Source organism: Malaclemys terrapin, chromosome 2 (genome assembly GCF_027887155.1).
Source record: "Malaclemys terrapin pileata isolate rMalTer1 chromosome 2, rMalTer1.hap1, whole genome shotgun sequence".
Taxonomy (NCBI): Eukaryota; Metazoa; Chordata; order Testudines; family Emydidae; genus Malaclemys; species Malaclemys terrapin.
Genome location: NC_071506.1, coordinates 271,623,713 through 271,640,112, shown reverse-complemented (window position 1 = coordinate 271,640,112; position 16,400 = coordinate 271,623,713). Strand labels below are relative to the sequence as shown.

Below are 16,400 nucleotides of genomic sequence, written 5' to 3'. Positions count from 1 at the left end.
GAGAGGGGCGGCACGTCTAGCTGTTCGGCGGCAATTCGGTGGACGGTCCCTCACTCCTGCTCGGAGCGAAGGACCTCCCGCTGAAATGCCGCCGCAGATTGCGATCACGACTTTTTTGTTTGTTTGTTTGTTTTTTTGTTTGGCTCCTTGGGGCAGTCAAAACCCTGGAGCCGGCCCTGAGTTTTACCCACTCGTTAGTCAAGCAGAAAATGCCTAAGACAGCTCGGTGGATTGGTAATGAGTACATTATTGATCTTAAGGATTTTCTACAGTGCCCATTACTATGATAGATAATCCGCTCTAAATCACCAGTTCAAATCCTGCATTTTTGGGAAAAATGTACTACTGTAGTTTTGTGAATAGAGGTTGAACTTCAATTGCCAGGGTTATCAACCTAATGTTTTCTACAAACCGATTTCACATCCACCTATTAAAGAATTCATAAATAACCAATACATCTACATTTTTCCCTACCAGAAAGCTCCATGACTTTCTCCAAGTCTAATTATCCCAAACAATGAAAATCTAGGTTTAAAAAGGTGCCTCTCAGAGAAATGCTACTCAAGGCTGACAGATGAAGGTATTGAAATACAAGACTTTCAAAGATGGCGTTAAGCTTTTATATATTAATATTAGAAGCCACCATTCTGGAGGACTGGGCTCAATGAAGATTTAAGATCAATGAATGGTTGCTGAAGTGCAAACTAGCCTCAAACCATTGTTTACATGAGACAGTTGCACTGTTTTAACTAATGGTGTTATTTAGAACTGATTTATTTAAACTACTGGAAATCCTTGTATAGACCGGCACTTATTTTGGTTTAGATTAGATCAAGGTCTGCTAGAACAGTGGTTTTCAAACTGTGGGTGGCGCTCAGTACTGGGTTGCAGAATGTAAGCTACTGGGTTACGGCAGCTCTGGTCAGCACTGCCAACCGGACCGTTAAAAGTCCCATCAGCGGTGCTGCCAGGCTAGTCCCTACCTGTTCTGACACCATGCTGTGCCCTGGAAGCGGCCAGCAGGTCTGGCTCCTAGGGGAGGGGCACGGGGCTCTGCATGCTGTCCGAGCACCGGCTCCGTTCTCCTATTGGTTGCCTCTGCCTAGGAGCTGGACTTGCTGCTGGCTGCTTCTGGAGCGCAGCGCGGTCCACAGTGCCAGGACAGGCAGGAAGTCTGCCTCTGCACCGGGCCTCTGCACCGCTGACCGGGAGCCACCGGAAGTAAGTCCGCACCCCAACCTCCCCCCTCCCCCAAACCCCTTCCTGCACCCTAAACCCCTCATCCCCAGCCCAAAGCCTGCACCCCCAGCCCAGAGCCCTGACCCCCCACCACACCCCATCCCCCTGCTCTTGCCCAGAGGCCCCTCCCACACCCTGAACCTCTCACTCATGGCCCCATCCTGTAGCCCTTACCCCCAAACCCCAGCCCTGAGCCCCTCCCACACCCCAAACCCCTCATCCCCAACTCTGTTGGGTTGTGGGCATTAACAATTTCCTTCAACGGGGTAGTCAGAAAAAAAAGTTTGAAAACCACTGCGCTAGGAATCCATTTAAACTAGCCCAAAATGAGCCAGTCTAACTGTGTGACTTTTTAAAAGTGATTTCATTAAACCAATGGAAATCCCTGTGTAAACACTCTTATTTTGGTTTAACCAATGCAGTTCTCTCATGTAGGCAAGTCCTCACTAAGACAGAGAAGAGTGTCCGATCCTTAATGGAACAAGGAAAGTCAGTCTTAAAATGTAAGCTGAAAGGGTGTTTTGTTTTGTCCCCCACCCCCAGCTTCTTTATGTACAAAAAGCTCCTGAAAGGTTTTTGTATTGTTTTAAAGAAAGATTTTTAATCTTAATGATACAAGGAATGTCAGATTTGATCTTCTCTGGTTTTGCTGGCAAACTTGGGGATTGTAGAGATGTTTATGTTCTCTGACACCTTAACTGAAGGGACAACGTTGAGTTATTAACAAAGATATGCTTTGTTCCCAAGTGCTGATTTGGCACACAGAGTTAACAAAACGAAAGTTTAAGCCAGCATTTAAAGATTTTCTTATCTCAACTGTTCAACTTCCAGTCTCAAGATATCTTTATTTCACTAGTTCTCTCCACTTACCACATAGTCTTCCAGAATAGAAGAATTGTTACTTCCTGATGTTAAGAGGGAAGAATGGGAAGTTTTCAGGCCTTTGTACATCATACAGAATAACTGGCACTGGCTTATTTCTCCCCCCCCTTTGTGGGTTACCTTTAACACGCACAAAGTTCTGTCTAGACATGGACTTTCAAAAAGGCCATTAGATAGTATTAAGTAGAAACAAAGACATTTCTGTCTAAAAATTTACCTTGTTATTACTTGTAACATTTAAGCTTAATCCTTCAGTTGAATTAGCATACGTATTTCTACATTTCTCCCCTGACTTTGTGCATGACAGCATTTTCTGTCTAGTCATCATCACTGTTTCTCCATGTATAGCATTTCCCTTGCAGTTTGAGAGACTTTCACACAGAAAAGATAGATATTTTAATGACAGTGAAGTATTGTGTAATTTGTATATTTTTACAGGCATAACACGTAATAGGATGACCTAGAGGCAGGGTAAAAACTGAAGCTACCTTTAAATAACTTTACGAACTCTAGTTAACTTCAAGTGCCTCTTTAAACGTAGCAAGAGAGGAGAACCTATAGTAGGTTAGTGAGAAATGATCACTAAACCTTTTATTCTGGGCATTTTTTTGTGAAGTCTGACTCCAGGATTTCATTAACTTATCCTCTAGGTGACTGAAGAAAACCAGTTGAATCCCTCAGAATATGTCTCCCTAGGCATTGCTATCCTACTTTTACCTTAAAGTCATATTATTCCAGCAGCGGGGGGGGGGGGGGAGCAAGGATAAAAGTATAGAAAAAGTTCAATAAAAAAAAAAATGAATGTTGCAAATTTACTTGGCAACTCAAATCTCTTCTTGCCTTCTTCCTTTATCTTCATCAGTGCAAACTTAGCAACAGCACAGGCTGATCAGATGCAAAACCAAAAAGCATAGGTCAAGGGAATGATGGGAATACTAAAATTCTGCTGGTTTGATGAGTGTTTCAACAATGTTAGGGGTAATGAGTCATAGTACACAGAAATCAAGGTAACAGGGACCTCATTTAAATAGTGCAAGTAAGGAAAGTTATTTTGTCTTAACAGATTTATTTACAGTTGCAAGCCTGCACAAAATAAAATTGCCCTTGGCCAGATTTAGAGGTGATGTTTAAAGGTAGCACAAATTACCTGTTAATCCTGGGGGAATTCTGCACCACTGCATACACCCAGAATTCATGTTCCCCTACAGAATTTTTTCCCCTGAAGAAAATACATTATGCCAGAGAGATGCTGTAGTTGCACCTTTCGCCCATCGGGGCTGCTGTGGCACCAGAACAGCGGGCCGCCACTCCCATTTGGGAGCAGCCAGCCACAGAGAGGGGAGCAGGAGAAGAGGCTGCATTCCTCACAGCACCCTGCCCATGGGGCCAGGTGAGGAGACATGGGAAATGGAGGGGGAGGAGAACATCATGGGGCACATGGAGCTGCTGGTGTGTGTGTGTCAGACTGAAGTTCAGAAGGGGCACATGGAGCTGCTGGAGGGTGTGTATGTGTGTGTGTCAGACTGAAGATCAGAAGGGCTAGTTGGGGGCAGACTGGAGCGGGGGCTGAATGGGATTGGGGTGCAGGGACACATGGGGATGGGACAGATGTGCCTGGCAAAGAGGCTAGGGGTCAGCTAGGGTCTGCATGGGGGAGACTCCACAACTCCCTAACAATACCTCCTCCCCCACAAAAAAACCCAACTTGTTCCATATTTATCCCAGTCACACTCAACACTCCAGGTTATCTCCCGGGTCCTTCCCAGCAATTACTTCCCTCTCCCTCAGCTCCTCCATTACCCCAGACTCCCCCAAGCTTTTGCACTGCTTCCATGGGGTGCAGGAAATTTGTTTTTGTATTGTAGATTAAATGACTTACTAGGCATATTAATAGAGAACTTTGAGTAAGGAATCTACTTGTCAAACATTTTTTTCTGAATCTTTGTTGTCTGTACTGCTACAGACATACTTACTGATAGGTATTTTGAAATAAATTACCAAAATTACTGAAACTGGCACGATCATATTGTGTTATTTTGACAAATAAAATGCAGAATTTTATAATATTGTGTGCAGAATTTTTAATTTTTTGGCGCAGAATTCCTCCAGGAGTACACTGTGCAAAGAAGTCTAAGTCCATGTACCACAAATTGAAGGTGGTGGGAACAATCCCCAAAGGAACATTTCTGCATTTAGTTTATACTGTATTATTCAACCTTAAATCCCAAAATCACATGCTAAACTTTTAGAGAAGAGACCCAAAGGTCTTGTCTACACTAGGAAAGAGGCATCATATAAGGAGATGTTTTAACATGAGTTACAGATACAGTTTCTCTCTTAGGCTAGAGAACGTTAAAAATGTTAGCTGCAGTTCTCCCAGCACCTACCCTCTGAAAATTCAAGGTGGGGTTTTTTTGCCATAGGATCCTTCCACACTAAAGAGTCCTTTCTCAACCAATATCCCTATCAAAACGCCCCACTCACAAGCGTCAACCTCCACCACATCCTCCCACTCCAAGGGTTTAGTAGATCGATCCTCTCTCCAGTGGGATCTGAAGCTCAATGAACCTGAGCTGGTTTGGATCAGTGGAGGGTGAGGAAAGGAGTTTGGTTTCAAAGCTGAGGGCCCCCTGCAGAGAACTGTCAATCCCTGCAATTCTCCCCTTTTGCCCCCCCCAAAAAGTCTTAAAATCAAGGGAAATCCATCTTGAAGGGTCTATGCAGATCACAACTGCAATAGTATGGCAGACAGAGGGAATCCCTCAAGTAGACAGATTCCCACGCCATTAAAGCTTTGTAAGTGAAAAAACCAACATCTTAAACTTAACCAGTGCACATGGATGGATAGTGCAGATCAAGCAGCACAGGCACTGTGAGCTCCTACCAGGAAACACTACTTACCAAAGAGGCAGGTGTTTTCTGTGCCACTTTAAGCTTTCTGATTGATTTAAAGTGAAGTCCCACACAGAGTGCATTACTGTAATCCAGTCTTAGGGTGATTTGTGCTTTTGTTACTAGTCTACACTGGATTAACTCATGATTTTCCAAAATTTTTTAATGATCATGTTGGTCCAAAATGCAGCAGAACAATTTTAAAACTCAAGGGAGTTTGTGTGAGAAGTAAAGGTAGAGCCCAATAGCACTGCCTTTTAAGGTTGCCCAATAATTCCCATTATAAAGCACAGTTTTCAGCTGCTTATAACATTGCCAAGCTAACCATTTGGGCTGAAGTTTTCCATATTGGATGCAAGGCTGGGTTGTTGTTTTTTTTGTGTGTGTAACTAATTTGCATATGCTCTGTAGAGATTTTACAAGTATTGTAGTTAGATTCCTTAAAGATTCCATCTGCACTAGGCATGCTCCAGCTAAGAAGGACTTTCCCTGCAAAGGAAGCGGGGACAGAGACAGATCTGATAAGATGGGGTGTAGAGGCAGAGAGAGTGAGACAAGGAGCTGAGGGAGGGAGAGAGGGCAGGCAAGAGGCAGGCCTTCTGTCTTATTCACAGCACAGGATGGAAGGTACTCAATGAGCAGCTCTTCAGGTTGATCCTCACTGTTCAGAGTGTGGCTATGCCTTCTTTACTGCACACTATTCAACCCCTTCTCTAAAGGCAAAATTATTAATTTCCTCATGAGCTTTTCTGTGGTGTTCATCACTACAGTATTGGAGTGCTTCATTAATATTAGTTAATATATTTTCACAACACTGCTATGAGATGAGGGGTTGATCTTATCCCCACTTTACAGATGAGACAGTATTAAGATCAAAAATATCCACCAATTTTGGGTGCCCAACCTGAGATACCTGGGATCTAATTTTTCAGAGAACATAATATTATATAAAAAGCAACAGAGTCCTGTTGCACCTTTAAGACTAACAGATGTATTGGAGCATAAGCTTTCGTGGGTGAATACCCACTTTGTCAGATACATGTACCATACCCACTTTGTCAAATACATCTATGTCAGATGTATGTCACATGTATCTGACAAAGTGGGTATTCACCCACGAAAGCTTATGCTCCAATACATCTGTTAGTCTTAAAGGTGCCACAGGACTCTGTTGCTTTTTACAGATCCAGACTAACATGACTACATAATATTATATAGCACTTTGTATGCTCAAAGCACAGCTCTTACTGACTTCAGCTGCTGTTGTGAGTTCTCAGCACTTCTGCAAATCAGATCCCAGGACACCATAAAATGAGGAACATCCAATTAGTGACCACATCTGAAAGGGTGACTTAAGGGACTTGCCTGGCATAACATAGCAGCTACCTTGCTATTGCCACAGAGAATTCAATTCCCTGGGGTAGCACCTTAACTATGAGACCTTCCTTTCTCTTTCATAATCCCCTGCCTCACTGACTCCCTATCTACCAGCTTCTGCAACAAATGAACCAGGGGCCCTTCAGACAGATTCCATCACTATACAACCCTGATGCATCCTCAGAGCAAGTCTATCCTGTGCACTGAATGAGTCAGGAGTCCTGGGGAGGGGAGGGGGGGTGGAAAAACAGTATGATCATGTAATTAGAGAGTATATCATAATGCATGCATACAAGGAGGCCAAATTAAGGTTGCACATGCAACTGTAACTCTGCCTTTTCCAAACTTTTGAATGGTTGACTGTATCTTAACGTTCTTTTAATGTAGCTTTGTGCAATGCATCAATAACCTAGGATATGCATTTTGTTGCCACCTTTCCCATAAAAGTATTACAGCCTCCCCCCCACAACTGAAATGGATTAATGTAACAAGAGCCAAGTTAAAGTATTATGAGCGGAGACATGAAAACAGGGATGACAGTTAGTCGTGAAAGGTTAACAGACAGATTTAAAGAAGAACTTGTAGGATAGGAGAGATTGTTTGGCATACTACTGGAGGGAGGCTATTCCATGCATAGGAAACACCATGAAAGAGGTACAGTCACAGGCAGAAAATAGACAAGAGGGTGTCATCAAAAGGGAAGAAGAAATTGGGAGAACATAGTGCAAGAGGTGGGTGTGTAGAAAAGGAAATAGGAGATACAGCTGGGCAACACTGCGCAGTTTTGGTGGGAAGATTAGGAATGCAGATTGTATAATGCCAACTCTTTAGACACACAATTAACCTCCTAAAAAACCCTAAGTGTCAGCATCTAAAAGGTTTAATATTGAGCCACAATAATCAGTAATGCACAAGCTCAGTGACTACAGCAGTTGCAAGCATTACCATACAACAAACATGGGTTCAATTTCTAGATCTGGGCACTCACTTCCTAGGCTAGACGTGCTGTGGATGAAGCATATTTAGTTCATGTATTGCTCTGCAGAAACCCCTTTGGACAGTCTAGAAAGGGAACCCCTTCCACCTTGTTGGAATGGAAGGCCAGTCACCGTAACTCTGTGTTGATTTGACAGGATAGCAATATAGTTCTGTTGTCTATGCTTAGAGCCTAGTTATAAGATTAAAAAACACTATTCCAGTGTTCATTTTGGGCTGTACAAGTGCATCATGAGCATTCACTGTGGTGTTGAAGTACAGACAAAACTCCATGTCAGCACAAAAGCACTTTTTTTCTTTAAGTGAATCTGAAGAAGTCAATGAAAGACACTTGAGCATAATAAAGATGTAATAGTTCAAAGGAGCAGGTTGAAAGAGACCCGACCTGAAGTAGGAAGAGTTAACTCATTTTCTTTAAATGGCTCTTTTTTGCCACCATATAGGCCAAGAGATCTATTGAATTTAGTTGTGAAAACGTATGCCTATATTTTTGAGGATGACTAATGATTTTGAATGCCCAACCTAAGACACCTTAAAGGGGCCAGATTGTCAAAAGATGGGTGTCCAGCACTTTCTAAGAAGGCAGGGCCTTTTTTAAGTTTCTCAAATTGGGTGCCAAAACAAAAAACTCACTCATTACTTTTGAAAATTTAGACCATATTAGACTTTTCTGATAAGAATCACCCTGTTGGCTTAAGGTGACCACTGACAGTTAGCAATGAGTTTCTTCTTCCCCACTATACCCTTCCATTTTTGTCTCCCTTCCACCACACTCTTAGTATGAGCCCCACATGACAAAAATTTGTTCCTAGCCTTTAATCTGGGTTGAGATAGCCTGGAAAAAGCAACTGAAGCTTTTTGTATAGTCAGAGCTGCCGCTCTATTTTCTTTAAGTTGTGCTGGTGGATAAGATGGTAAAGAGATGGCTGTGAGCCAACACTGCAGCAGAACCAGTTACCCAAGGTACAGTTACAATGCTGAATCAACCAAATTACTGCAGCTGACAGGTATGTGGTTGATATCTGTGATGTAAATACTGAGACTAAAGTAACTTCTGTAGCCTAATGGAATTTTAGACACTATTTGAAGGATGGGGTGAAGAAAATTCAGATTAGACTAGTGTCATGGTATAGTTTCAACCAATAATGCTAACAGTTATTTTAAAAAAGAAAAGAAAAAAAAAAAAACAACCTAGATCTCAAACATTTCCATCTGTAACAAAATGAAGCTACACAGTGACTCAAGCTGTGGTAGTAAAAATCTGAAGTTTTTCTGTTAAATACACAAAAACAAATTACTTCTCCTAGCTCTTCCCCAACCTCCAGCCTCCTCCCTTTTGCAAAAACAAAAATAAATCCCAGACCTACTATAGCTTGACACTGATCCCATACAGAAAGCAACTGGAGAGCAGGGTGTTTATTCTTTTCTTTATTTTTTGAGCAGCTATGTAATCCGTGATCTATCCTGAAGTTTCACAAGTCAACCCAAAACTGTGTGTGAAACAAACCAAGGAATCCATTTTGATGTAACAGCAGAGGTGTGTGTGTGTGTGTATGTTTATTTTTAGGCACACACTCACATCAGCTTTGTCACTTTTTTGACTGTAACAAGGAACTGGTTGTCTCTGCCTCCCAAAAAAGTTACAGTATGAAAGATAAGAAAACCTACTTCAGTGGTCTTATTTCCATTCCCTGCTAGAGGGACATTGATCTTGAATTAAAATATTTTTTGATTACAGTAGTTAATGTCCGTTTTCTGAGAGAAGTCACCATTTAAATAGCATGTCCTGAGCTTTCTAGTAAACAACTATTTTATTAATAATTAAAAGTTTCTCTGTTCTCTTACCGATGTTAGAAGGATCTTTTGGGCAGATCCAAGCAAACTAAACATATTTTGGCCCACCTCTTTCTTCCTCTCCTTCCCTTCTATGTATATATTTATGTGCTGGCTATTGTGTTTCAGCTCCGCTGCAGCTAATACTAGTAAACACTCTCTTGAAAACACTGAGTAAGAGCATTCAGTACAAGAATTATGGTATTATTCTATTGCAGAAGACAGGATCTGGAACTGACCAACAAGTGAAACTAACAATAAAGAGAGAGTCCAGTCAAATGTCCAAAGTGAACAAGCCGGGGAAGGAGGGGGGGTAAAGCAGGGGAAGAGGGTAGGGAGAAGGAAGAACCAACTATTCCTGAGAGAGAAATGTTATCTTATGTATTAATTGTAACACTAGTAGGTACAAAATTTTCAGATACAAGTGTGAGGTTTTTGAGTGAGTGTCCATTTTACTTACAGACCATCCCTTCTGAGAAATCAGATTCTGCAAAACAACATACCGTCCCAGTCATGAGACAAAATGCAGTTACAAGAAAGGTTGGTATTCTAAACAGCATTTCATTTCCCCCACCCTTCTGTTTAAATAATTAGTTTCAAATAATGTGAATTAATTTCCTTTAAATGAAAATGCCAGTGACATTCTCTCTCATTTGTGTAGGCTTTCAAGAGAATCACAAGCAAGATCCATTCTGGAATAAGACTATTTTGAGGCCTTGTTTTTGATGGTTACTTCCTATTAAACATTCAGTTCCAAAGGAACCGCTGCATAATTTGATATACCAGACAGTTATTGACTGTTGGTGGACATACTGTTGGGGAAGCTAGCCATATGTGAAACACAGAGCTAGATTAATCTATAATAGCAGCTAGAAAACAAGTTTCTAATTAAAACACATTATTTTATATATCATTAGAGAGAGGGCTTGAAATGTGACAAGACAAAACCCCAAATATGGTAAAACTGCATCCGCAGCATGAAATCTAATCACATTCTTGAAGGTCTTTTGTTTCTTAACCACCTTACCACCCAACACATCTCATCTACCAAATAACCAGAACTAATTTTCTCTCCTCCCTTCCCTAACATTAGTACAACTGCAAACATAGCAACAAGAGCAAGTTTGAGGTGTGTATATATATATATATATATATATATATATATATATATATATATATACACACACACACACACACACACACACACACACACACATACACAGAACATTTCCATCTGCATCCCACTGTCTTTGGGCTTCTCTACGTATTGACTTCACATATGAAGACATATTGTGACAATGAAATAAGTTTGCTCTAGTGCATGGACTGTTCATTTTATCAAAATGATCTCCACTGAAATACACTGCACATCCTGCCACCTATTTTATTTATATAGCATTCTTAATGCCCATGTTTTGATCACTATCCTTCCAGACAAAGATTAGATGGATTCCCTACAAAGATGGCAAATGCCTCTGAATGGGGCCAGGGTTTGCTATTAAGCGTACTGTCCACCAACGGAGGAACATGCTTCCTCTGACATATTCCAAAACCAATATACAACAAATTAAAACAAAGCAAAACACTCAAACTTATATACCAACGCAAAAGAAGAGCCACATACATCACTTCAGTTTGATGGAGGAAAATAAAATTTCAAGAAATACCACAATGGTACACAATTTTGAGAATAGTGAGAATGATTGGCAGTGAATTCATATTTTATAATCTGACGTGCACTGGAAAACAAATTATTCTATCACAGTAATCTATACCATCTTGTGTAAATGAGAGTTTTTGTTTAGACCGGACATCCACCTCAGCATGTTATGAAGCACTACTATTAAAGTAGACATTAAAAAATTGTAAAAGCAATTTATTTACGTTTCCCCAAAACTGAATGTTTGTAGCAGATCAGTAAGATAAATTTAGGACAGACTCTGCATGTCATGGTTTAACTCTCCAACTTGAAGATAAGAGGAAGTCAATTGAGTACATGAAAGGTGCAGATGTGGTCAGAAATTTTTGGTGTTAAATTGGGGAAGGATAGTACAAATTAGAGACTGAATTCCTTACATCAAACATTCATGTTAAATAAGTCACACTGAAGCTGCAGATTTTATTGTTCTGGTGAGGATTCACCAAGACAAAAAAAGCCTGAGTCTATCTGACTGGCCTACCTTTGCTTTAAAAGTTATAGAGCAAGAGGCTCTTAGACAAGCCGTCAAATCAGTAAGACTCAAGAAAAACCTTTAAATGTCATAAAGGAATTTAAAATGGAGGTTTGTGGCTAGTTACATTCAAACAGCAATATCAGTTACAGAAAGGAATAGCTATCAAAAAGAACATCTGATTAGCATGCTGGTTTATGAATTTTTCTTTTTACTATAACAACTCAGCCTATTATTTTCAAAGTTTTTAAAGATATATTACTACAAGTGCTGCAAATAAAAAGCCCATGAAGTTTTAGCTACTTTAAAATATTAAACATGAAAATTAGATTTCTATGGCCATTCTATGAAAGGGCAATCATGTCTAAAAACTACTACCTTAAGTTTTCAACACACTCCCCTTCAAAAAGGCACACGCTTATAAATCTATTCAAAATTATGGAGGAAAATAAACTCCTTTACAAAACAGTGTAGTGCCTGCAAGACATGTATAAATAAGTCAGAAGCTCATCTCCTACCCGAGTTAACTATTTGTCAGTCATCTAATTAGGAGATGAATAGGAAGCAACATCAAAGAAAAGCTGGCAGAGATAAGTCTGTTCTGCGAACACTGACTTTTTCTAATACACGCCCACATCTGGTACAATATTCCCAATTTTGTCATCTTTCAGCTGTCATTGAGATCTAGAGGTCAAGGTCTACAGTACATGTTATCAACAGGAGACACAAAAGTTCTTTAAAAGCAAAAAAAACAACCCAGGGGTGCCAAGGTTCCCCCCCCCCCCCGAACTGGGCTCAACGATAACTGGAAAAACAGATCAAGGATCGCACCACAGGAGAGGGTGACGAAGAGCGGCATTTGCCCGCCTGAGCGGTCATCTGCTGGGAAGCGCCCAGCGTGTGAACGGCACACACGGGACGGGTCCGTACGCAGCGATCGCCGCGCACGGGCTGGGCCGAGTCTGGGGGCAGGGTCGGCTGTAGCCCCGCGACCCGCCTCGCCCCTTTCCAAGGGCGCGGGCAGCAGGGTGCGGCGCAGCCCCCAGCGGGCGGGCGTCTGTCTGGGCTCCCCCCCGGGATGCTGGCGTCCCCGTGCGGCTCCCCCCGGAGCGAGCCCCGGAGCCCGTAGCGGGCAGCAGTGCCCGGAGCGAGGGGAGCGCCTGTCTGTCAGTCGCTGCTCCGCGGCAGGCGCCTCCGACTTACCTTCATCGTCGAGCTCTAGTTTCTCCAGCATCCCTTCGGAGGCGGCCGGGGGCTGAGGAGAAGCCGGAGCCGCCGCAGCTGCTGCCGCTGCCGCCGCCTGCGGAAGGGGGAAAGCGGAGAAGGGGATCAGCATCCAGGCGCGGACCTACCGGACCCGCGGCGGCATCGGGCGCAGCCCGGCGTGGCAGAGGCTGAGCCGGTCTGAGGGAGGGGAGGGGAGTAGCCGCCGGGCGGACGCAGGGGGTGGCTGCTAGCCCGAGTCCGTGTGCGGAGGATGGAGGGGGCCGCCCCTCAGCCTGACGGGGCTCGATTTGTGCTGTCTCCTACACCCCCTGGGGGAGGGGAGAGGCGGGCCCGCTTCCTCCCCCCGGCGGCTGCGCCCAGCCCATTAACCCTTTACACCCAGGCCGGGTAGGGCTCTGCCCTTCAGAGAGGTCGCAGGCCTGTGACGTGGGAGGTCTCGCGTCTCCCCAGCATCCTTCAAGTCAGCGAGCCGCCGTTTACGTCCGTTAGCTTCCACCGGCAGCCAAGAGAACCTTTCGGTGAGGAAGTTCCATCCCTTCCCCCTCACGGTCCCCCTTTCTGGGGCCTGACTGGAATTTGGAACATTCCGTTTTGCTGCAATCAAGCCGGCTGCCCTGCACAGGAGGGAAGGTAACTACCATTCACACAGGGGGGGGGGGAGTGCGGTGACTGTGCTATTGCTACCTGCACTCCGGGTCAAGCCATCCACCTTTCCCTGTCCATCCTGCAAGGCGAGGGCGGGCTGTTAACGCTTCCTGCCGTTCTTCCCTGAGAGGAGGAAACCTTTCCCCCGTCAGCCGGTGTTGGTAGTGTCCGATGTATTCACCTGCTAAAAGGCGGCCGCGAGCAGCCAGTCCCACTGCTGTCTAGCAGGGGAGGCTGGATCCCACCTCCCCACTGCCACGGGTGGGCCACCTTCACGAGGCGTGTATTTCTCAGGCTGTCTTGCAGACCAGTCCCTGCTGCAGTCCCCACCCTCCCAGGCTTGTCATAGGTCCTGCTGTGCCTGGAGACCCCCATCCTCCACCCACCACATCCCAGAACATGCCTCCCACACCTACTGTAGCCCCAGCCTCCCAGGACAGTGAGGGTCCCAGCCTGGCTGTGGCACTGAGAGACACACAAGAGTCAGACCCAGCATGATAAGGGGCCCATAACATTTAGCATGTCCCAGCATGCAGTGGTCCAGCTTGCTGTGAGGGGCCAGGTTGCACTGCATGTCAGACTGTTGTCTGTGCAGGCCCCATTTCTCTGAAGTAAAGATAAAGGTTAGTGTCATCTGTCTTATTCTGTACTCATTAGACAGAGATGCTGTAGTAAATGAAGCTGTAAGGAGTGTGGGGACTGGACTTTGGAGAGATGGAACAAGTGGAGTAGTCTTCATGCTCCTAGCAAGTTACTGTACTGTTGGGCAAAGTTTGGACACCCTGCTCTAAAGTAAGCATTCCATTTTCTTGATTGGTTTCTGCTACACAGGTGCTATAGCTTGTTTAAATACAGCAGATCTTTTCCATGTTAATGACCAGGAGTAAAATATTTTAAGGTTCTTATTTGACCTCCACTTTTCTAAGTCTGTCCATATAAAGTACACATTTTTTAAAGTAAGGGTAGTTACCCACTGGAATAGTTTACCAAGGGATGAGATAGATTCTTCATCCTTTGAAGTCTTTAAATCCAGATTCGATATCATTTCTAAATGAAATGCTCTGGTACTCAATCAGAAGTTATGGTCCTGAGGTAAGAATTAATGAGTGAAAGTATACGGCTTTTATTATGCAGGAGGATAGACTAGATGATCATAATGAGCCTTTCTGGCCTTATAGTCTATAACTTAAAAAATGAATAGCCTGAAGTTGCTAGTCACTAAAGTGTGGATGCTTTAGAAATGTTCAGCATAAATCACATTGGCTGAGACAGAGTAAGGTAAAGTTTACATTATCAACCTTCTGAACTAGCATATACTTTTTGTGGCCCAAAATCTGATTGCTAGCAATAGGCAGAGACAGGTCCAGGGGGATTGAGTTCTTGTTACCTAATCCCTTCTGCCTCTTCCTGGGGAGTTTCCAGTTTAGTTCTTAATGGTTGTCACTGTTTCATCTCTACCCTCTTATTTAATTGCCTTTTCCTTGGACAGCTACTGACTTATTTGTCTGCAGGGCTTCAAAGGAAGCATTCCTTCTCCTTAGAAGTAGGTTTTCTGTCCTTTGCTGAGCTGTGGCAGCAGATGCTAGTGGACGTTAGAAATGCCCCATGATGCAGAGCGTGGTGCTTCAAAGGAGTCATAGCAACCATGTAGAGAATACTAAGTAAGGTTTGTTTGGCGCACAGGCACTGGCTTCTGAAGGTGAGGAAGTCTTCCAAGGAGAAGGTAGACAGAGGACTAAGGCATTCAATATTTCTTGCTTTCCAGCAGAATAATATGCACAAAAAATAGAGAACACCACAAAATGTGTGTTAGTGAGAATTAAGGGTTGAGAAGGGAGTACAGAACCTTAACAATTCTAGCACAATTCTGCATGGCAGCTCCAAACAAGGAAAATAAGATCGTTGGGGGGGGCTGGGTGACTGCTTTCTACCCCTAAACAAATCCCTTCCAGTGGATATTAATATGAACCCTCACTTGCTCAGGAAGTAGGAGTGTCCAATTCTTGGTCATAAGAAAGACCACCATGAGGACACTGTGTCAAGTTTAACTCCAAACAACTTGTGTGTTTTTTGTAATGGCAAAATATTGTTAATGTATACCTCAATGAATATTGTAGCTGATCAGCCATATAAACCACCAATACTGAATACACTAAGTATCAATACTTCAGAACATCCACAGCATTTTAATTATATCTTTTATTTGAGCTGTGCTTAACCCCCCCCTATACAATTTTCCTTTATATCAAGTGTCTTGATATCAATCAGGGTAAAATGTGCTTCTTACCAAATTCTTTTGTTTGTTAGTTTAAAAAAGAACCCCAAAACCATCAAGGTGTCACCCTAACTCAAACAAATATAACCCAGTGCCTATGGTGGCCCCTGCAGTTCTGCGGGAAGCTATCACAACTCCAGCTGGTGAGGAGCTGTGAAAATTCTGGGGGGAGGCGCAAGGTCAAGGAAGGCACCTACCCCACTGTCACATAGCAAATGACACCTCTGTTTGGAAGAACAAAAAGTAAACTTATCAGAATGAGGAACACCTCTGACATGTATCTTAAAAATATTTACCTTGGAGAAAAGACTGTGAAATAAGGTTGCCATCTATGAGTTACAAAAAAACAAGACAGCTGGAATGATCCTGAGCCAATAAAACTGGGCAGCTGATGTTGAACATTGAGCACCCTTGCAGACTTCCTAGACTACCTCAAAAAAAAAAAAAAATATCCTGGGAAAACCTGGACAGGTGGTGGCCCTAATATGAAAGTAAAACTTCCAATAAAGAATATATACCTTTCAGGAGAAAAATTAATACTGGTGTGACTAAAATAGTAATAAAGCATGTGTTTGCAGGATCAGAGAATTAATTACAGAAATCTGGTTTATTTTTTAATTAAAGGATGAAAATTATATATAACTGGAAGTTCAAAAGGGTATAAATTATCCTAGCAATATCATAGGGTATGTTTCTAGCGAGGTCCTATGGGGATTGGTTCTTGGCCCTAAGCTATAACAACATTTTTATTAATGACCTGGAAGAAAACATAAAATCATCACTGATAAAGTCTGTAGATGACACAAAAATTAGGGAAACAATAGATAACGAGGACAGGTCACTGATAAAGAGTGAACTGGCTC

General features: G+C 43.0%; 1 protein-coding gene and 1 long non-coding RNA gene across 10 annotated transcripts in view; one reads left to right on the top strand and one right to left on the bottom strand.

Moving 5' to 3' along the window:
- The window catches only part of PRKAG2 (protein kinase AMP-activated non-catalytic subunit gamma 2), a 398,056-nt gene that overhangs the window by 93,852 nt on the left and 287,804 nt on the right, over positions 1-16,400 (bottom strand). For all 7 annotated transcript variants that reach the window (XM_054021185.1, XM_054021186.1, XM_054021187.1 and 4 more), the window contains one exon: positions 12,594-12,690. In XM_054021185.1, the coding sequence (XP_053877160.1) occupies positions 12,594-12,690 (97 nt within the window). The remainder of the gene's footprint in view (positions 1-12,593; positions 12,691-16,400) is intronic.
- LOC128833183 (uncharacterized) overlaps positions 12,767-16,400 on the top strand; it is a 41,816-nt gene continuing 38,182 nt past the window's right edge. For 2 of the 3 annotated variants that reach the window (XR_008444125.1, XR_008444124.1), the window contains exons 1-2: positions 12,767-13,247; positions 13,920-14,054. This is a non-coding gene — a long non-coding RNA (uncharacterized LOC128833183). The remainder of the gene's footprint in view (positions 13,248-13,919; positions 14,055-16,400) is intronic. The other variant, XR_008444126.1, reaches the window with a different exon arrangement.